The sequence below is a fragment of the Puma concolor genome, chromosome A1 (genome assembly GCF_028749965.1).
Source record: "Puma concolor isolate L17-30 chromosome A1, mPumCon1.1.hap2, whole genome shotgun sequence".
Classification (NCBI taxonomy): Eukaryota; Metazoa; Chordata; class Mammalia; order Carnivora; family Felidae; genus Puma; species Puma concolor.
In genome coordinates this window covers 237,350,247-237,373,539 of record NC_141667.1, presented here as the reverse complement: position 1 = coordinate 237,373,539, position 23,293 = coordinate 237,350,247, and the positions used below count along the sequence as shown (strand labels likewise).

Sequence of the window (23,293 nt, the reverse complement as noted above, 5' to 3'; positions counted from 1 at the left end):
CAGAAGCCCATTAGCCCATTTGCCAACATACACACACACACACACACACACACACACACACACACACACACACACGTACAAAGGAAAGTAAAAGAAGACAGGAAGTTACCAAAGAAATGGACAAGTAATTTCCCCAAAGCGAGTTCCCAAAGAGAATTTTTAAAAACACGCCAAAGCACCTCACTGTGAAATTTCAGAACACTAAGGGGAAAAGCAGATTCTAAAAGCTTCCTGAGGAGAAACAATCAGGTCACAAAGGACTGGGAGTCAGAAGTGGCATGGGACTCCCCAACTTACTAGCTGTTAGATCTAGGAAAAGTGGTTTACTCTCTCTGATAGTCTCCCCATCTGAAAGTTACAGGTAGTTAGTAGAGGCTACCTTATCAGATTGTCGTGGGGATTTCATGCATATGAAGCATCTAACACATAGTACCTCGGGGCCTACTATACAAGCTACAAAGAAAACTCTGCGGTAATGGGCAATCCCTATTACAGCATCTCAGTACAAAGATGCCTCCTCCCCCTCTTCATATTGCAGAATCCTTCTGTTTGAAGAGCTTTCTACAAAAACTGAGAGCCTGAAATACTCTTGGTTTTCTTCTTTTTCTTAGTTGGCTTCTCAAGACTGTCTGGTTTCCCCCAGTACACGGGATGAAAAGAGAACCACGGGGAAGAAGAAGAACCTATCTGTGCCTTAATCCTATACTTTCAGGTCCCTATGAGAAGGAAAGAAAGACTGAAGGAGGGCGGGAGAGAAAGAAACATGACAAGTATGAAAGTTTCTGTATTTCAGGCTACTTTTATCTTAAAATTTCAAAAACGTAACCCAGAGTTCCCTATCAGCAACGTTAAAATAACGATCTCTTGATGTAAAAGCGAGTGCTCTTTAGGATGCTTAAACCCGAAGAGGGGTTACACCTCGTTTGTAAATTAACAAAAGAAAAAAGAAAATCTTCTTTTCTTACCTCTTTATGTTCATGATAGTAGGAAAGAACTGGGAATCTTCCCTTGCTCCGGAACTTGGAACTACCAACAATTATTGGTTTACTTGCTATTCGGGGAACATAAAGTTCTCTGGGGTAAGTTTCACAAATCTGTAAAAAATCAAGTAAAACATAACCATTCTTCTCACCATTCAAAGACCATGAGGTTAAAAACCACCTTCAAAAAACTTTCAACTTATTAAATGCAAGTGCGGTACACACACGGACAGACAACTTGCTGCTGGGACACTCTCGGGCTCCAGGACTAACGTTTTCTGAATTTCTCCCAAAAGGTTGCTATGTCGAAGTAAATCAGAAAAAGACAAATACCGCATGATTTCACTCGTACATCGAATTTAAGCAACGAAACAAATGAGCAAAGGGGAAAAAAGAGAGAGTGTGAGAGACAAGCCAGGAAACAGACTCTTTACGGAGAACAAACTGATGGTTACCGGAGGGGAAGGGGGGAGGACGGGTTACACAGGTGATGGGGGTTAAGGACGGCACTTGTGAGGAGCCCCCGGTGTTGTAAAGAAGTGTTGAGTCACTGTGTTGTACACCTGAAACTAATATTACACTGTATGTTAACTACCTGGAATTTAAATAAAAACTTAAAAAAAAAAAAGGTCGCTAAGTTACCTTGTATTCTCGGTTGGCATCAGACAGCTGCCAGTTTGAATTTGGCACTCCCATCCTCTTATATTCCTCGGCAAGGTCAATGAGCTGCCAGCCTCGGAGTCGCTCCGAATCGTTTTGTTTGGGATTGTAAGAGAATGCATAGAGATCTTCATATTTTGCTGTAGTATACAAAACACATAAACGTTAAGCTGCTACCATTATAGGATTTATAGTTAAAATTCTACAAATAACAGTTTTTCAGTTGTTGTTTTTTTAATGTTTATTTATTTTTGAGAGAGAGAAAGACAGAGTGTGAGCCAGGGAGGGGCAGAGAGAGAGGAAGACACAGAATCCGAAGCAGGCTCCAGGCTCTGAGCTGTCGGCACAGAGCCTGACGCGGGGCTGGAACCCACGAACTGAGCTGAAGTCAGACGCTTAACCGACTGAGCCACCCAGGCACCCCAACAGTTTTTCAGTTTTATCCCTTCATTTTTCCTTTAAAATTTTCAAAGAGATAACTAATACCTGAACATATTTGAACTGAATATTTTCTCAGTTTGTTAATTCACATGATTATATCTAAAGGGATATCAATCTGAGATTCAATTTATATCATCAGCAAAAGCTAATAAATAATATTTTTATAATACCCTAGTGTAATACTTCTTTTTAAAAGTAAACTTCTAATGACGTACACACTTCTCACCCACCACTCTTCCCAAACGAGATGTGAAATGAAAATACTAATGCTACGTTCCTATACATTCCTATTCCATGCTACATTCCACGTACGTTCCTATAGGACAGTGTCAACCAAAAGTGGCAATGGTTGTACGGAGCTCCGGACAGCACTTGTTCCTGAACAGTGTTGAGCCCCTAAAGTGACCATCTTTACTATAAGATTTGGTGTAACCTGGGACACTGGGATAAATGCTACAGGCTTTATGTGTTAGGAGAGAAGGGTGTACATACACCTGCTCCTAGGCCACTACAGTCCGGGTGTTCAACAAAAAAGTACATTTAGTAACCAGTGTGCTTTGTCTCCCTGGAAAGGTCTATGTAATTCAAGTCAATGTTGAGGGAAGGAAGCCTCCAGATCCTGAAGGCGTAAGTAGTAATAGGATTCTTCTCTTGGGCCTACATGTCTCTCACTCCTACCTCTACTAACGTTGGATTCACCCTCCATTTCTCCTTTGGTGATCTCCCTTATGTTCCACTCTGGGCAGTTAAATATATTAGTCCCACTGCTACCAAAGGAGCCCAACCTTCCTTAACTTCTCATTTAGCAACCAATTTCCAAGTCATTGGAACACCTTATTTGTGGGATACCCACTTGGAAAAAAAAAAAAAAAGAAAGCTGTTCTGTTGGCTACCAACAAACTTTAAAAATGTTAACATGAATCTATGCTTTTTAAAATCTGTACTCTAAATGCTTCATTTTTTCTTTACTCTTACCCCTTCTTTGGAAACCATTCTTACAAGTCAGATCAGAAGCAGCTAATTATTTCTAAGCCAAATTTTTTGGAATAGAATGCATAAGAACTTGACTTAAGAGTTAAAGTATCTACCCAAACGATACAAAAATACAGATTTGAAGGGGTACATGCACCCCAATGTTTACAGCAGCATTATCAACAATAGCCAAACTATGGAGAGAGCCCAAACGTCCATCGACTGACGAATGGATAAAGAAAATGTGGTGTGTATATATATATATATATATATATATATATACACACATACACACACACACACACACACACATATATATATACACACACACAATGTGATATTACTCAACCATCAAAAAGAATGAAATCTTACCATTCGCAACAAGGTGGATGGAGCTAGAATGTATTACGCTAAGCAAAATAAGTCATTCAGAGAAAGACAAATATCATATAATTTCACCTATATGTGGAATTTAAGAAACAAAGCTGATTAACATATGGGAAGGGGGGGAGAGAAGAGAGGGAAACAAACTACAAGAGATTTTTTTTTTTTTAATGTTTTTATTTATTTTTGAGACAGAGAGAGACAGAGCATGAGCAGGGGAGGGGCAGAGAGAGGGGGAAACACAGAATCTGAAGCGGGCTCCAGGCTCTGAGCTGTCAGCACAGAGCCTGACGTGGGGCTCGAACTCATGGAGTGTGAGATCATGACCTGAGCTGAAGTCGGACGCTCAACCGAATGAGCCACCCAGGCGCCCCATACAAGAGATCCTTAATGACAGAGAACAAACTGAGGGTTGATGGAGGGAGGTGAATGGGAGATGAGCTAGGTGGGTGATGGGCACTAAGGAGGGCACTCGTTGTGATGAGCACTAGTAGTATGTAAGTGATGTGTCAAAGAATTCTACTCCTGAAACCAATATTTCACTGTATGTTAACTAACAGAATTTAAATTAAAACACACACACACACGAGTAACTTAAAGTATAAAGTAACAATGAGATTTAATCCATCACAAAATTAAGTAAGCTTTGGTCTCTCATAACAGTACCTTGTTTTGACAGTTGTAGCAGGGAATTGTAAATATCATGGCAATCTCTTTCTCTGGGAACAATGAAATGCACAATCCTGAAGTTCTTGCACTGAATCACAAGTGGGCATCCAGAAGTAGTCAAAGCTAGTTTCTCCACTAAGGCAATATGGTGATGCAATATCTACAGCATGAAAAAAACATTTGATCAGCGTCGTAAAAAAGTACTAAACATCGTATTCTCTTCCAGAGCGCATACGTGTTAGAAATGCCCTCTTCAACCAAAGTCCTCAGACTTTGTGACTGAATGCCTGAGCCAGAACTATGCTCTGATACTTCTCCATCGCTCCGCACATTCAATACATCATCAGACCCCAACAACCGCGTCTCCTACATCTCTCTGGAACCTACTTCTCTCGGTGTCCACTGTCACTCCTCTAGCTGCAGTGCTCCCATTGTTTCTCACCTGAGTAACTGTAAGTCACTGCCTACATGCTCTCTCCCTACCTTCTCTTACCTACTCTTACCTTCCTCTAATCCATTTTCTACAGGGCAGGTGATGACTATTAAAAAACGACTTAGAAAACAGCAATCTGGTCATGTCATTTCCCAGATTCTGGGTTCTAGACTCATTTCCAGCCCCTCCCCACATCAACTTCGAGTGACAAGGGCCCTTTCTGCATCAACCTCCTTCACACACACTCAGTTGTTCTTACTAACTGGCAAACTGTAGGTCTGCCTCTTCACCTAGGAACTTCTAGTATTATTTCCGGCCTTTGCTTAAACCTCACCACCAAGAAAAACAGCCTGACAACCCCCATGGCCTTTCCCATGGGAAAAGTTAGGTCCTCTCCATTTTCTTATCCCTTATCAGCCTATACTTTTCCATCACGGCACTCAGAACACGAGTAATTCCTTGTATACAGTGAATGTCTATTTCTCCAGCTAGATGTTGGGAACTTCATACAGAGCAATACCACAGCTAAGTTGAGCAACGTTCTATCTCTAGCACCTAACACAGTATCTGGAGCATTGGAGTGACCCTGCTCAAATAGAAAAAGAAAGTTTCAACTGTTATATCTTATACATGCAAACTTAAAATCTGACCAAACCAGCAATACAGGTGTCACTGCTTATACCTACCTTACAATGTTTCCTGACTGAATGAATAGAAAGTTCTACTATCAGCTCAATACTTGATGGCATTTTAAAGATATAGTTATCATTCATATGAGTTCTAATATTCTGTTTGCTACTAAAAAAAGCTTTCTTTTTCTCAATACCATTCCTATTAATTTAAAGCATTTTTTAAAATGTTTACTTAAGAGAGCAAGCAGGGTAGGGGCAGAGAGAGAAGAGACAGAGAATCCCAAGCAGGCTCTGCACTCAGTGAAAAGCCCAACACAGGGCTCAAACTCATGAACCGTGAGATGATGACCTAAGCCAAAATCAAGAGACCGACAGTTAACCGACTTAGCCATCCAGGCACCCCTACTTTAAAATATTTAAAGAAAAGTTTTCTGGAAAATAAAAGATCTCAAGAGTTATAGCAGATTCCTGAATGATAAAACTCAATCATGACAAGAAATAAATTCATCCCAAATTAATCTAAAACTTTAATGTAAGTTCCAATAAATAATTCCAAATGGCTTTTTGCCTTTTTCTGTGGTAGGGTAAGAGATGGCTGATTATTTATATATCATACATATGTATTATATAATTATAAAATTAAATGCTGGTATTATTAATCACTAATTATATATTTTTTCTAAAGTTCACATGCAAGATTAAATCTATAATATAATCAAGACAAGCTTAAAAAAGACTAATGAGGGAAGAATTTGCTCTACAGACATTAAAAGTATACATCACACAAATATTTAACACACTACACATGTACAGCTCAAACTTGTGGCTAACATTTAGCACTGTTAACACTGATATTAGCAGGCCTGTGCCAAGTTACTCAAAATGATCTAATACTAGCATCTAAATAGAGAACAAGAGACAACAGCTACTGTAATAATATGTCACTATCGCGATTCTAATTATGACCTAAAATTATTTGCAAGAAAATGCTGCAGAGACCGACTCTGCCAATAACTAGTGACATGACCTTGAAAGAAAAATCATCTGTAAATGAGAAAAAAGATAAAAAGTTGGTAAGTCTCTAGATCTAAAATGTTCATTTCTGTGGATCTACTATATGAAACAAATTTCATTCAGGAGAGACATATGAGAATATACTGATAAGAAGGCATTTTAAAGACAGTAATAGGAGAGGACAACACCGATATTTTTTCACTGCCCCGAAACTATGTTCTCAACATCCGCAAGAAGAGGTCTAGGGGAAACTTGCACATGTATCGCGAGGAGATGGGTAACATACTGAGAAGGTATTAGGACAGACGGACAAAGGAGGCGTAGATAGAGCGGGTGGTAGCATGACTAAGGATTTTACAAGGCCCTCCTGGCAGCTCCCGGGCCAACACTGCGTGGGGAGGAGGTCCAGTGCCTCTTGGGAACACAACTTCTCCGAGATCAACATCTCAGGGAAGTATCTTGACTTACTTACTGCAATCAGTTATCAACTGGATGGCCTTCCTGGGAAAATCAAGAGTACAATCAAAGAGAGATTGTATTAAAAAGCTAGAGTCAATCAAGGAATGTGCTACTGGTACAGTGGAAGCAATATATCAAAAGAACAGGACAGGGAGCCTAAAAGCAGGCCCTCCCTTTATCTATCACAGTTGATAGTACACATTAATGCAACGAAACCATCAGTAAATGGTGCCAGTATCCATATGAAAAGAACATAAAAATGAATCCCTAAGTCATATCGCCCACCAAAATATTTCCCAGATATATTAACAACTTATACTTGAAACACAAAATGTAAGTTTTTAGAAAAAAAAAAAAAAATAGAATCCCTTAAGTCACAAGACAGCATAAACCATAAAAGAAACAATGAAAATCTAATACATTAAAATTTCAAACTTTAGTTGCAAGACGTATACACATACAAGACAAGCCACACACTGGGAGAAGTTATCTACGACACATACACCTGACAAAACATTAAAAACCAAAATTCTTATAAAGCCAGTAAAAGGATAAACAGCCCAACAGAAAAAGAAAAGGAAACCTAAAGGCCAAAATATCTGAAAGGACAACTTTCTCATAATCAGTAAATTAAAATCACAATTGCACATCCACCAGAGAGGCAAACATTGTAAAGCTGACAATGTCAATGTTGCTGATGATGGCGGACCATGAGTCACACTCTACTGAGAATATTCTGAAACAACTATTTTGGAGAGGTGCCACACTTAGCGAAGGAAAATATGCACTTATCTTAGACCCAGTAATTTTACTCTCAGCCAGATACCTCCGAGACACTCTGGCACATATACAGGAAGAAATATATATAAAATATCCATTACTGTACTGTTTGATCTATAATCAATCAACTTAAAAAACACTGTAATTGCAATTTGGTATAAAAATACCACGGAATAGGCCATTTGATCTATTAAACATGGGCATGTATTATTTACATTTTTAAAAATTAAAAGGAACAAGTAGGTATTTTATAATTATTTATGCAGATAAAAAGAGCCTTGCTATATTCTATAAAAAATTTCCACATTCCACATGGTATCTTTGTTTTATTAGGAGGGAGGGTAGAGAATAGGCTGTTGAATTTTGTTGAAAATAGGTAACCAAGGATTAAATTATTTGTACATGACCAAAATAAAACACAGCTATAGGCCAAGTCCATTATTATAAGCATGGTAAGCAGCACAGCAGATGTCCTTCTTACCCAGGTTTCTTTCTGATGAGAGTCTATAAATAATAGATGTGTGGCTGTAAGATAGAGTGTTCCTGTTAGTGACTTGTTGCTGGTACTGAATCGGTCAAGTAATTTCACTTGCTCAACCTAAAAAAAAAAAAAAAAAATGTTATCTCTCATTTCACAAGTAACACAAATTCTTTGTTATCCCAGGATTTAAATGATCAGCTCCAATTTTTTTTCCTCCTTCTGTTCAAACACACGAGTTTATTTAATGTTGAACATTAAATTTCACGTATCTCGGGGAATATGTACACCATCAGTAACCTGGGTACTTTTTAGAGTTAAAATTATAACCGATACAGGAACTCCGTAAAAAAATATTAACACAGATACTAAGTGGAACAGAAAGGAAGCATGTGGTATAAACAGAAACAGTTTTCATATCCAAGAGTCCGTAAATTTTAGGTTGGCAAATTAGGTAATAAATACAAAAGGTCATTTACCTAGGGTCATGGAGGTAAACTACCAGAAAAATGAAATCAGGAAACAGTTAAATGGTTGCAAACTCCAATTGAATTTCTCTATTCTCTTCACCACTCCACCCAAGACCATGTTTTGTAGCCACCCCTGTGCTTTTCCTCATACCGTTCTCCCTTTCTAAGACAGTCTCGTCTGCTTAGCTAAGTGCTAAGCACTCTTCAAGGCTCACTGATGCCCAGTCTCTTAACCGGAATCCTTCTCAGAAAAGTAATTGATTAATGTCCCAGCTTTGTAGTTCCTCCCGGCTCTGAATGCCCCGTCACGGATTATGTCACACGCTGCTTCCGTGCTGTCTAGTGGATGAGGCAGTGAGGTACATAGCAGTTCTTTATTACTAGTAAACCCCTGTGCGCACGCGCACACGCAGGGTCGCCATTGGGGAATGGGGTTAGAGTTGGCGGGAATGTGCAGGATGCTACTGTTTTGAAAACACAGTATTTATGGCTGTGCCTGCTCATGGGGACAGGGAAAAAAGTAAAACAACCATAACCAACTTAAAATTTTGATCGGCAGCTATAAGAGTAGGCTGTGGATAATTCTTTAACTTGTGTGTCTTCAAAACCGGATTGCTAACAGTTATCTCATTAATTCTGTACTTTTCCCATACATATTTTTTGTTCCTTACTAAAACTGAAGAAACAAATGCCCCCCATTATGAAATTATGATCTTCAGTGTAATAACTACCATGTAAAACACTAATTAGCTTCCCCCAAAGAAATTTCCTTCCAGGGTTTTGCACTCATAACAGTTGCTGTCCAAATAAGTCAAAATTTAAATGTAAAAATAAAGCACCTGTTTTTGACAGAAAATTTTATTTGCAACATTAAGGCAATGAATTGAGTTTTAAGTCTTTCTTCTGGAAACTTATAGAGATATGATCTAATAATGGCTCAGTTCTCACAGTTGATTTGACAGGCAAAAACTGCCAGATCATCATATTCCTTGTCCTTTATAAAAGACAATAGGAAAACCTCCTTCTTATAAACCCGTATGAAGATTTCCCTTGGAGATCAGATTTGTTTAGGACCACTCCTTCCTTAGATAAAATTCTAACTTCATTATGCAACACACTTTGAATCCACACTTAAATTTAAACACTTTTAAAACAATGGGTCAATTACTGTTTACCCCTCTTCCACCGTGCTGGACTTGGCTGTAAGGGCACTGCGGCCAACCAACAGCAATGACCCCGGTATAAAATCTCACCTGCCGCATCTCTGAAGCAATGAAAGCGAAGTGCCAATGGCACTGAAGAAAAGAGAACTGATGAATATACTTGGAAATAAAGGTGACTATAAAGTGTGGACACTACTCACGCAAACAATTTGTGCCACTTCACACACTACTCAGAAAAGATTTAAAAAAAAAAAAAAGGATATTGGCAAGTAGTTTAAAGAGAGTAGGGGCTGATGTTGTTATTACCGTTTATTTAAATGAACACTAAGTTCTTTTTTAAGTCCACGTGAAGAGTTTTAATCTGTGGATTTTTAAAAGGTCGTAAGTATTTCTTGTTATGCTCCAATCATAAGCTGTAATAATTTCTTGACAAGGCACAAATTCTCACACACAATTATCCACATGCAAAACAATCACACCACTTTTCATTTGAATGTTAACCCTCTTCCCTCCATCCCCTACCTGGGGCTCTTGTCCACTGTCATTGGGTTAGCCTATACGTTAATGATTCCCCAAACTAAATGCCAACTCTGAGCTCTCCTGAATTTACACCTTCTGTTATACATATAATAACAATAATTCCTGACATAGTACTGAGGTCTTATTATGTGGCCAGTACTATGATAAGTGCTTCACATACATCATTTCATTGCTTTTCACAATTCCTATGTGGTACGTACTATTAGTGTCTGTACAAAAAATGAGACTTAGAGAAGTTAAATGTCCCAACACCACACAGCAAGTAACGGCTAGTGAGCGGAACAGCACTGAACAGGAATAGTCTAATTCCTGAAGTAGGACACCTTCCCACCATGCTAAACTGCTCTACTTGAGTGTCTAAAGAGTTATGTTAAGCATGTGAAGATGAAACTGATTTTCCCTCACCCCTCACAAATAGGTTCCCAATCCTGTATTTCTGAACTGAGTGAATATTAACCCGTCCTCATCCAGTCACCCACATTAGAAATCTGGGACTCATCCTATGATCCCCAACGTTCAATTAATCACCAATTCCTACCAATTTTATGGCCTACATATTCTAAAAATCTGCACCTTCCACTACTATTAGGGTAGTTCCTACAATATAATGAAATCATCTGTTCACGTGCCCATCTCTCCCACTCAAGCTATAACATACCCCAGGGCAAGAACTCTTATTTTTTTAATAAAGTTTTTTTTTTTTAATGTTTATTTTGAGAGAGGGATCAAGCACAAACGGAGGAGGGGCAGAGAAAGAGGGACAGAGGATCCGAAGCAGGTTCTGTGCTGACAGCAGAGAGCCCGATGAGGGGCTTGAACCCATGGACTAGGAGATTACGACTTGAGCCAAAGTCGGACGCTTAACTGTATGAGCCACCCAGGCACCCCAAGAACTGTCTCTTATTTATGTCTGACTACCTAACGACTAGTTTAACATTTGACACAATAAATGTTTGTTAAACAAAAGTGAACAGCCACAGAGAAATTTCTCACGGGGGGGGGGGGGGGGGAGAGAAGGTGCCCACAATTTACGAGTGGTCTCTTTTGCTGAAATCATCCAAGAGATTCATTACATAAAATTCTTCTTTGTAACATTATACTGTCCCTAAGGTCTCTCTGCCACCTTTTCTCTACACAGTAGGTGAACAGTAGACATTCAGGGGTTTACAACTAAATGAACAAACTTAAAATTAGTGGAAAAATTACTAATAGGGTTCAGCTTTTTTTTTGTTTTTAAATACATGTGTGGACTCTCAGTCTGCTATTCCCACCTCATCACCCAATTAGGACAAAGTCACTCTTCTTCTAGAGCTGCGTAACACTACACAGCTCTTTCAGGCTTGCTGTCTATCAGGATTAGAAATTCAGGTCACAAATACTCTTCCTGGGGCACCTGTGTGGGTCAGTCAGTTGAGTGTCCCACTCTTGATCTCAGCTTAGATCTTGATCTCAGGGTCATAGTTCAGGCCCAGTATTGGGCTCCGTGTTGAACGTGGATCCTACTTAAAAACAAACAAAACTCTTCCTAACACTCCAAGCCTATTTCTTGATTCCCCCTAATTTCTATATCCAAAATTATCTGAAACTCCATTTATTAGATCTCTAATTCTGGCTACCTACACACAAGTCCCAAAGCCTACCTGTTCCTCTGAATCATCTCCAAAACTCTACACAAATATAAATCCCAAGCCCCACTGAACTACATTCAGTCATCTCAGAAGATGGAGACCAATATAAATATAAATACATATGTATAAATACATACATATATTCTTTAAATACATATATGTATTTCAAGAATCTATTTTTATGAAGCTCACCGGGTCATTTTTACGCAACAGGTATTCCTTCTAACTTTAACTCCAAATTAATGCCTCTTGCTCTTAACTCACATTAGGCTAGGTTCCTTCCCTATCTTTATGCTCTTTTCCCAAATATTTAAGGCCCCATCTCGTGTAGTCCCCCCACTTCTTAAAAGAGCTTCTTACAACTGTGGCCCCTTAAAATATGTAACTGCATTATGGGCATGTACATACACTCCCCTGCCCTTCCCCCCTCCCCACGCATACACACACATCTTGAAAGAACATAGAAAAAGGGGTACCTCGGTGGCTCCAGGTAACGATCTCTCGGTTCATGAGTTTGAGCCCCACATCAGGCTCTGTGCTGACAGATCAGAGCCTGGAGCCTTCTTCAGATTCTGTGTCTCCCTCTCTCTCTGCACCTCCCCCACTCTCTCTCTTTCACAAAATGAATAAACATTAAAAAAATTATGAAGAGCATAGGACGAACATGAACGTAAATATACATTATAAAGAAAGAGAGTTTACCTAAAAAAAAAAAAAAAAAGTTTACTAACTCATTCAACAAAATTTTACCAGCTATCAACTAAAACTAAAGGTCAATTTGTCTGGGCCTCGTTTTCTTTATCTGCAAAATAAGTACAATAATCTCTCCCTTGAGCGCTGCAGTAAGGTTGGATAATAAATGTAGGTACTTTACCCCAAGGTTGCTTGAAAAACAGTAAGCAATAAAGTGCTCAAATGTTTGCAAAAATTACTACTGTTATTAAGTTAGTTAGCTGATAAGGTAAGTTGAGCCCTGACAGTCCTCTATATTAAAACGATGTCAAGTTCAAATGGAGAAAAGGAGGAAGAGGCACACCGACCCAATATTCTAATGTGTGCTACAGCTGGGAAAAAACTATGTTTTCCTAATATAATATTAAAAGCAAAGCTCAACAAAATTTTCTTAATACACAGAAAATACAGAATTCTCAATAGAAGAGACAGAACACAAAAGGGGGGGGCATAACATTTGATGAAAAAGAAACTCCCATTAAAGTAGAGCATCTGTGATGCTGTAGATAAAAGGATACAAAGGGAGGATTTTAAGCACCGTAGCCCATGATCGGATACGGTTTTTAAGATCTTTCCAATGGCAACGTGGAGAAAATGTTGAGTAGAGAGGAGATGGGAGGAAGGAAACCAGGTAAGAGGCTAATGGAGTAATCTAAGGGTGCCTGGGAGAGACGTAGTAAGTCCTGGATTAAGCCACAACAGACAGGATAAAGAAGAAGCCCATCGTGAGATAACGAAACTGAGGTGAGGAGGAAGGAGAAGTAGAGAAATGGAGGCTTCTGGAAGATGTTAATCTCGTCAGACCGGGTGCCATTCACTAAGATAAGGTATAAAAAGAAATATAAATCTGAGGGAAGAGAGATTACATATGACTCAATTGAGGATTATTTACCTTAGTAAATGAAAAATTATATTCACATCAGAAAATATAATAGAAAAATCATTACATGACTGCCTCAATATGGCAATCGCTATATGGATGTGACAGATAGTAAAATGAACCTGAACGTTAGTCCAAAACCTTTATTTAGTACTTTAGGTTCCGGAGAAACTTTAGGTTCTGAGAAAATTTACTAATTATTCTCTTCTTTGCTGCAAATCCTAAGGTAACTGTAAAAAAAAAAAAAAAAAAAAAAAAAAAAAAGAAGGAAATCAGATCTTTTTCTTCGCTAAAATTATCAGCATCCAAATTTCAAACCAGAGACTCAGCCAATTTCTAAACACCAACTGCTGCCTCATATTTCCCTTTTTCACCAAGGAACTAAAAGTACTTCACAGATGTTGCGACATCTTTCCCAGTGTTTTCCTGGAAACGTTTTAAGTCAGGTATTTAGGGAACCACAACTCTTTCAATTGACTAGCACTGAGGCCCTACAGAAATAGTGTTAGGATCCCTTAATTATAGGTATTACCACGGGCAAGAAGACAGTGGGGAAGAAGGAAAAGGTTTTGGGAACAGAATAAACAAAGAAGAAATGGTGCCGGGAGGACGGAACTGGAGGGTATGGTCATTATGGTGAGGATGGGAAACACCAACACGTTACTTTGAGGGCACGTAAGCTGAATTGTTGCCAACTTTGGGCCTGCACTGAAAGGTCCCCTAATGGTCTAAACAGGAAGTTCAAATTTCAGCTGATTACAAAACTGGAAAGGAAAAACGCAGGCAATCACACATACTCAGAATCACGTCTAGAAAATCCAGACACCAAGTGGCCTCTGGGACAAGAAAGGACCAATGGCTACCCTCCAAGTTCTGCATCAAACAGCTGTACTTTACAACTCCCTGACAAAGGTTACTGAAGCAGAAAATGCACTGTCAGGGTTTCTCTGACTTGTCGTGAGCCACCCCTATAGCCAGGCACCCATTGGGACTCTTAGTATCCACACTCCGCAGCACTGACGTCTTTCAAAAAGAAAGAGCGTCAAGCTGCCTTTGTGAGGTGGAAGATGAACCTCAAGAGGGCAGTGACTGCCATCTTTCTTTGTTCGTGTACCCCCGGTTCCTACAATAGCGTCTAGCTGAATAAGTCACCAATGAGACCGATCATAAATCCAAGGACACTTTGCAATCCTGTCTTACTTTGCTTTTCTGCAGCATTGGACACAGCTGACTTTTCATGAATGGCTTCCTGTCTCACTCAGGAAAAGCAAAGATTTCACATCAGCCTTCAAGGCCTGCCCCTTTGCCCCACTTTTAATCTACTAAAGTGCTCTCTCCTTCACTCACTCTACTCTAGCCACGCTGGTCTTCTTGCTAGTTCGTACTAAGCAGGCATGCCCAGCACGGGGTTTCTGCCCTTGTTGTTCCCTCTTCTGGGACTCTCCCAGCCACCCCTTCCCAACCCCTGTCCCTGTGAAGACGGCTTGCTCCCTCATCACTTTCAGGTCTCTACTCAAGTGTCACTATCTCTGTAAAGACTTCCCTAACTACCCTACTTACGACCATCCTCCCCCAACCCCACTCTGGCACTCTCCACAGCAATTATCATCTACCGTGTTACATATTTGACTTATTAACCTTGTTTACTGTTACGTCTTCCCCAACGAGCAGATGAGTTTTATAACGGCAGGGACTCTTGTCTGATTTACTGACCACCATTTCCCCAGTGCCTAAAATATACAAGCCTAAAGACAAGGAGAGAGCAGAGGAAGAGGAAGCAAAGAAGGAAATTAGAATAGGGAAAACTGTTCCCTTCCGGTGACTTGCCTCTTCCCGTTTTATCCCTAATACCCCTTCTCTGACTCCTCTTCTCCTGCTTGCCCCTTTGTAAGTATTCTCGGGGCTCTAACCTTCACACTCTTCTCCACAGAGCCTCTACGTGTACTCCTTGCAGAAACTCATCCATAAAAGAAAAAATCAATCATTACCTAAACACTGACAACTCCCAAATCTTCTTCGGGACCACACTTCTCCCCTGACCCTAGACCCTCATAATCAGCCACCTGCTAGACACAACCCGACCACCTAAGTTCCTCTCCTCCATCCCCTACTTTCCTTCCATTTCTACTCATGCTGACCTACCTCACTATTCAAATCTCTTGATTAGACCATTACTCTGTGGAGAAGAGGAGTGTTATGGTTAAGAGAACAGGACTGGTATCAGAAAGATCTAGATTCGGGGCGCCTGGGTGGCCCAGTCGGTTGAGCGTCTGACTTCGGCTCAGGTCATGATCTCACGGTTTGCGAGTTCAAGCCCTGCGTCAGGCTCTGTGCTGACAGCTCAGGGTCTGGAGCCTGATTGGGATTCTGTGTCTCCCTCTCTCTCTGCCCCTCCCCCACTCTCTCTCTCTCTCTCTCTCTCTCTCTCTCCCCCCCCCTTCAAAAATAAATAAATATTTAAAAATTTAAAAAAAAGAAAGAAAGATCTGGATTCACGTTTCCACCTCTTACCTAGTAAAGCTAGCTGTTTGAGTCAGGACAAGATATTTAATCCTCTGCAGGCTGGGGTTTTCCCACCTGTCTAATGGGATAATATTAGTGAGTCAAAATGGCATTTTGCATGGGGAAAAGCATTCAGGTGCTCCCCACAAACTATTGGTTCTTATTTTTAGTCATTCCCAGTTTTGCATATCTTTCCCTCTGTGTAACTGATAACATGTGTTTGTATACATACGTGTACGATCTTACATTCTAATGACAAAACGGGTAGCAAGCTAAGAACAAACTAGGCGTTACTTCTGGAATAATTCACTTGAATCCTAGTGAGGTCAGATTTTCATAGGACACTCCAATCTTTAGTAAACTCTAGAAAGCAGTCTTCCGTATAGAACTTAGGAAAAACATTCTTCCATTACATTCTGTAAAGTTCCATTCACAAACAGCATGATATCATTCGACATCAACAGATGATGTCAGCCAAAGCACTGGAGCCTGGCAGGGATAGGAGAAAGACTGTATAAAGAAGTGTGTCTGCTTCTTTCCCATTGTTTCTTGGCAAGACTATCTCATTATGGCAAAATTAGAGCTCAAAGTGATAGGCATAAGCTTGGAAATGGTCTTTCCGAAATTCAAATTCACACCTGACATCTTTAATGGTACAGTTCGTAAACCAAATGTGACCAAAATAGGATGATATTCCTGAATTTTATAGCTATAAAGCCATTTAATCAGTACTCAGCCTCTGGGTAGTAAGCAATAATAATAATAAAAAACCTCACAATGACACTATACAAAAAAAAAAAAAAAGCCACATATTATTTACTTAAGTCAAAAAGAGATTCGGGGGAAGAAAAAGCTCTTAGAATTACTATTAGAGGGGCGCCTGGGTGGCGCAGTCGGTTAAGCGTCCGACTTCAACCAGGTCACGATCTCGCAGTCCGTGAGTTCGAGCCCTGCGTCAGGCTCTGGGCTGATGGCTCAGAGCCTGGAGCCTGTTTCCGATTCTGTGTCTCCCTCTCTCTCTGCCCCTCCCCCGTTCATGCTCTGTCTCTCTCTGTCCCAAAAATAAATAAACGTTTGAAAAAAAAATTAAAAAAAAAAAAAGAATTACTATTAGATTCATTTCTGATTTAATATTAATACATTTTAACAATTAGATTAAAACTAGAGAAGAAAAAAACATTATGTAATCTTTGGAAGTAGACAAGCCTTGGCTTCGATCTTGGCTCTACCTCTCATTAGATAATTGAGCAGATTACTTCAACTCTCCAAGTCTATTCCCTCATCTGTAAAGGTTGATAATGTACCCAACTGGCAAGGTTATTCAAGAAATTAGTGACAATTTTGTATAAAAAATATATTTGTGAAATTGTAAGTACGGTAAAGAAATACTGCACAGTTGGCTCTAGAGACATAGAGTTGCTCAAGAAATGGTCATTATTACTTTCCAAATACAGCGGTCTCAACACAGAACAAGACAATCGTTACGTACGACTACAATCAGTTCTTGATCATAGTGACTAAACTGCTAAATTCAAAACAGCTAAGTAAACTTAAAGCAATTCATTTTTAGTTTTGAAATACAATCATTTTTGCAGTAAATTAACCATGTCCAAGAAGGCTACGCATACTAGTATAATAATGCAATAGGCTATGTTCATATCAATCTTTTGAGACTAAGCCATGATTTAAGAAAATATTACAGTAAACGCAATGATCAGAATGTAGAACGAGCTCCAAATCTATCGTGCTTACTGCTACATAACCGGTGTCTGTACGATGCCTGGCACGTAACTGGGACCTGGTAAATATTTGTTTAATTATAGTCTGTCTATAGCCACTTAAGATTATTCCAGAGTACTGGTGGTCCAATGCTAGAAAAATAATTCAAAGTAATAAAAGAGCACAACTTGAGAAGTAATTTTAATAGAAAATTAAATTTTGCTTCTTGGGGCGCCTGGGTGGCGCAGTCGGTTAAGCGTCCGACTTCAGCCAGGTCACGATCTCGCGGTCCGTGAGTTCGAGCCCCGCGTCAGGCTCTGGGCTGACGGCTCAGAGCCTGGAGCCTGTTTCCGATTCTGTGTCTCCCTCTCTCTCTGCCCCTCCCCCGTTCATGCTTTGTCTCTCTCTGTCCCAAAAATAAATAAAAACGTTAAAAAAAAAATTAAAAAATAAATAAATAAATAAATTTTGCTTCTTAAAAAGTCGTACGAGGACCTGGCTAAACCATTAGCACAGGCCCACTGTGAAAAGCTACTATATAATATACATTCAGAACTTTGGAACCAGGACAAGAACCTGATCTGATGCATACCTCAGCCCTCTTTTCCACCTCCGCATTTTCTACTAGTTTGGTTATTTACTTAGTTAGCCTTCTGTTTTCAAACTTTAAGTACCAGCAACTTGAAGAATTACAGAGTTGCTTTACTATTCTTCTCTTTAAAAAAAAGATTTTTTTGAAAGACATTAGTTTTTAGCGTCTTCAATTTTACTATAGTATGCGCAGTCAAAAACAAGCTCCAACAAAAATCCGTGACATCTAACAAAGGTTTGTGAAACATTTTAATGGCACAGACCTCAAACTCTCCATGGAACAAATGAAGATAACGCACGTCTGCTATTTTTCTAAATGAATGGTAACTTTAGGATGTGAGGCAACTGAACAATGGTTTCAGGAAAACACGAAGTCAAGATTCACAGTGGGTCCCTCTTCCCCGTGTTGTTAGGCGCCCAGAGGTCTTCAAATCATGTTATTCAAGTCTTGTCTCGGTTTGTTTTCTCCCTCCCAAGGCTGAAGCTGAACTTAATTGCTGGTAACGTAATTCGGTAACATTCTGATGCTATTCCCTTCAGTTTTAACATTTGTAATGGAATTATAAGAATATTGTGTGTTCTTAAAAGTAAATGCCTTTCGCACCCAAATGTTAAGCATAGGATTTAATAAGCTCAACTAAAAAAGAGTTTCACCGGACACTTTAAAATATGGGATGCCATTTTTTTCTTCTCCGTAACTCCTCTGTTAAACTATTCACACTAAAGACAATGAAGTTTTGAAGCACAGAGACGGAATGCCAAATTTAAACGACTGGAGACCGAGACAAGCAAGTGAGATGGAGCAGAGCGCTGATCGCAGCGTCTCCAAAACTTCCATCAAGAATCTGTGACATGGGACAATTCAACGTGAACAAGGAAAAGCTTACACAGTACCGGAACGCTGGTTTGAGGACCCACCCGTTTTCCGGTCTATGGGCGGCGAATGGCTGAAAGCAGCTGGAGCTAAAACAGCCCCAGTTCTGCCCCCCAAAGAGTGTAGCGCTAGAGGGCGGCGACCCATTTCATGGGACTTAACCCCCAGCAGCCCAAATCATCCAGACCCCGACACCCAGGGCTGAAGCGAGACTGCCACTCCCGTAGGTACAGGAGGCCTCCGCACCCACCTCGGCCCAAACTGCCCCTACCCTCCCAGACTAGGCCCGGGCAGGGCCCTCGGGCCTGGGGCCGGGCCCCCGCGCGGCCGCTCCTTAGCCCCGGTCGGGCCAGCCGAGCTCCCATCGCCTCGTCCCTCTGCCGGCTCAGACCATGGCCAGTGGCGAACAGCTCTCTGCGTCCGACTACCTTGGTCGTACGGATGTGCTCCATTTCGAGGAGACGGCCGCCGGCAGCCAGCCTCACGGGCGTACCATGGAGCGACAGAACCCCGGGCGGCCACAACCACCCAGGTCCGGCAGGAACTATCAGCGGGCCAGCGCCGCGGCCCGTCAGCCCGCCCCCTCAGCCCGCCCCCTGGCAGCGTCAACCGCGCAGGCGCAGCCGGCGTGCGCCGTCTCCAAGAGACACTTCCCCAAACCGGCGGCCGCGAAGGGGGCGGGGACCGGCGGGGCAGAGCGTCCTCTGGGGGAGAGCGGCGTCTCCTTCTTCTGAGCCACCGTAGATCCTGCAGCGCCCCCTGCTTGTGGAGGCTCGCCAACCCCTAGCAGAAGGCGTCCCTCTATCGGGCAGTTGGCCAAGGACAAGAAATGGAGGCGAGCTCGGTGGTTCATAGACTTTTCTTTGCTCAGGAATGGACTGTGTGGACGTCCTTGTGTGAAGAGAATTTAGTGGGTGAGGGCGAGACAAGACGTCACTGAAGTCCATTACCCTGCCAGTGGACAGCACCAAATTTCAATACTTTCTCTTTAGGTGCGGTTGTACTAGAATCTGTTCCAAGGAAATCATCAAATATATTTAGTGTAGCCTTATTTGAAACAATCAAAATTCCCCATACTACAGAATTAGTTATATAAAAGTGTAGTATGTCCATAAACACCAGCATCCATTAAAAAATTATGCGGTAGATCCTAACAAGTAAAAGCTGAGCAAACTTGAAAATCATCAACTTTCCCTAGACCTGCAAGAGAACTGAGGTCACCGGGAATATCACTGCCCCCAGAATTAGAGAGGGGCAGGCAAATACAGACAATCACAACTAAAGGAAACAAACCCACAAGCAGCAACCTTCCTGGGCACCAATGCCGGGCAGTTTCTTTTACCTAGTAAATCATGTCCAAATATCCAGAAAAACTTACAAGACATACTAAAGGGCAGAAAACAGTGTGAAGAGACACAGCAAGCATCAAAACCAGACTTGGATATGACAGGGATGTTGGAATTATCAGACTGCAAATTTAAAACAACTAGGGTTAATATGGGAAAGGGTCTTATTTATCTGGATAAAGGAGACAACACGCAAGAACGGATGGGCAATGGAAACAGAGAGACGAGGGTCCTAAGTAAAAACCAAAAAGAGATAGTAGAGATAAAGAACACTGCAACAGAAATGAAGAATGCCTTTGATGGTGTTATTAGTAGTCTGGACATGGCTGAGGAAAGACATCTCTTTCCTCGGAGAGCTTGAGAATATTTCAAAAACTAAAACTTCCAAAACTAAAACACAAAGAAAACAAAGACTGAAAAAAAACCAGAACAGAATATCCAAGAACTGCAGGACATCTACAAAAGGTGTAGTATATATGTAAAGAACATCTGAAGAGGAAAGAAAGGAACAGAGGCAAGTATTTGCAACAATAATGTCTGAAAATTTCCCCTGGTTTAATGTTATATGTCAAACCTCAGACCCAGTAAGCTCAGAGAACACCAAGCAGGATAGATGTCAGAGAAACTACACATCATTCTCAAACTATAGAAAATCAAAGATAGAGAAAAAAAGTCCTGAAGAAGCCAGAGGAAAAGAATAGTTTACCTATTGAGAAGCAAAGGTAAGTATCACATTTGACTTCTCTTCAGATGTGAAGAGACCGCACAAGCAAGAAGAGAGCAAAGTGAAATAAAGACTTTCTTAGGTAAATAAAAATTGAGCAGATTTGTTGCCGATAGAGCTGCCTTGGAAAAAATTGTTAAAAGAAGTTCTTCAGAGGGAAGGAAAATGATACAGGTCAGAAATTTGGATCTATATAAAGAAAGGAAGAACATTAGAGAAGGAATAAGTGAAAGTGAAATAAAAACATTTCCTTATTCTTTATTGATCTAATAATAAACATTTTGTTCAAAATAATAGCAACAATGTATTTGAGTGTGTGTGTGTGTGTGTGTGTGTGTGTGTGCACCCACGCACAAATGCTTAATGTATAAGTGAAATGAAGGACAGCAATGACACAGGGATGGGAGGGAGGAAGGAGGAATTACGATTATTATTTTTTTTTAATTTTTTTTTCAACGTTTATTTATTTTTGGGACAGAGAGAGACAGAGCACGAACGGGCGAGGGGCAGAGAGAGAGGGAGACACAGAATCGGAAACAGGCTCCAGGCTCTGAGCCATCAGCCCAGAGCCCGACGCGGGGCTCGAACTCACGGACCGTGAGATCGTGACCTGGTTGAAGTCGGACGCTCAACCGACTGCGCCACCCAGGCGCCCCAGGATTATTTTGTTATAAAGTACTTGCACTACCAAAAAAATTTATGCTGTAGAGGAATATTACATAACAAAAATGTTGATGCTGTATTACTGAGTGGAAAATAAGCTGGTTATGGAATAAGATCAATGTGACTGTTCCGTAATTTTTATGTATACAAACAAAAAGTTTACATTTCTAGATGGGAGGATTGCAGGTGGTTTTTGTAATTCCTCTATTTCAGTGTTTCTCAGCCTCCAGTGATTTTGCCCCTCAGGAGATATTTGGCCATACCCGGAGATATTTTTGGTTGACACAACTGGGTGCATGGGTGGAGACGCTACTGACATCTAGTGGGTAGAGGCTAGGTTTGCTGCTGAACATCCTACAATGCATACCTACAGACACACACCTAGCAAAGAATTATCCAGAAACATGTCAATAGCGAAGAGATGGAGAAACCCTGCTTTACAGTTTCCCGATGTTCTATACTAAGCGGGTTTTTAAAAAATTTTTAACGTTTATTTATTTTTGAGAGATACAGAGACAGAGTGTGAGCAGGGGAAGGGCAGAGAGAGAGGGAGACACAGAATCTGAAGCAGGCTCCAGGCTCTGAGCTGTCAGCACGGAGCCCGACGCGGGGCTCAAACTCACGGACCACGAGATCATGACCTGAGCCGAAGTCGAACGCCTAACCGACTGGGCCACCCAGGCACCCCTATACTAAGCAGTTTTGATGCAATTTGAGTTTTGGGTTTAAGAGTGAATGCTAAGAAAGAATTCTTGAGATGTTTTTGGTGCAAAAAGGTGATTTTATTATAGCACAGGAACAGGACCTATGGGCAAAAAGAGCTGTACTGGGGTTGTGAGGAGTAACTGACTATATACTTTTTAATTAGTGGGGGTTAATGATAGCGTAAGTCTCTAAAGAATGTGGAAGCAAGGCTTTCAGGACCTTGAGGGGCTAGCTGCTGTTGGGATAAGGTTACCTTTAGTCTTTTAATAAAACGTAAACACTAAGGCACTAAGGCAACCACGAGTTCCTTGAGGAAGCTCGCACTCTGCATGTTTCACGTACCAGTGGGCTGCAAGCTGTAAGGAAATTTAAGCTACATTTCTCTTGCCCCTGTTTCCCTCATCAGTTTCACTTGTTGTAACTAGAAAATGCTGCTTGTAAAACATCATTATAATTTTTACATCATCTTTCTTACCATGTTTGATGTTCTAGGTTTTTTCTTCTTTCTCTTTTTTAATGTTTATTTATATTGGGGGGGGGGGTGTGGGAAGGGGCAGAGGGAGAGAGAGACAGAATCTGAAGCAGGCTCCAGGCTCTGAGCTATCAGCACAGAGCCCTATGCGGGGCCCAAACTCATGAGCCCTGAGATCATGACCTGAGCTGAAGTTGGATGCTTAACTGACTGAGCTACCCAGGTGCCCCCTACGTTTTCTTTTCTGGTTAAGAATTTTCCAGCATTTCATTCACTTATTTAATTCAACTTGTCTTGGTGTTGCTTTGTCTTATTTTGGTTTGTTTTTTTTTTTTTTTTTGAGTGCCTGCTGTGTTTCAGACAGATTACCAAAGCAAGTGAG

The 23,293-nt window shown here is 40.8% G+C and overlaps 1 protein-coding gene across 4 annotated transcripts in view; it reads right to left on the bottom strand.

The window, feature by feature from the left end:
• The window catches only part of MTMR6 (myotubularin related protein 6), a 41,359-nt gene extending 21,767 nt beyond the window's left edge, over nt 1-19,592 (bottom strand). For 2 of the 4 annotated variants that reach the window (XR_015254096.1, XM_086715107.1), the window contains exons 1-5: nt 19,430-19,592; nt 7,906-8,022; nt 4,104-4,266; nt 1,623-1,780; nt 966-1,094 (exon numbers count right to left, since the gene is read on the bottom strand). Coding sequence is in view for 3 of the 4 variants with exons in the window: in XM_086715107.1 (XP_086571233.1) it covers nt 966-1,094; nt 1,623-1,780; nt 4,104-4,266; nt 7,906-8,022; nt 19,430-19,453 (591 nt within the window). In the remaining variant the exon portion in view is untranslated. The remainder of the gene's footprint in view (nt 1-965; nt 1,095-1,622; nt 1,781-4,103; nt 4,267-7,905; nt 8,023-19,429) is intronic. The other 2 variants (XM_086715102.1, XM_086715104.1) reach the window with 2 other exon arrangements.
• Nucleotides 19,593-23,293: the final 3,701 nt, after the last annotated feature.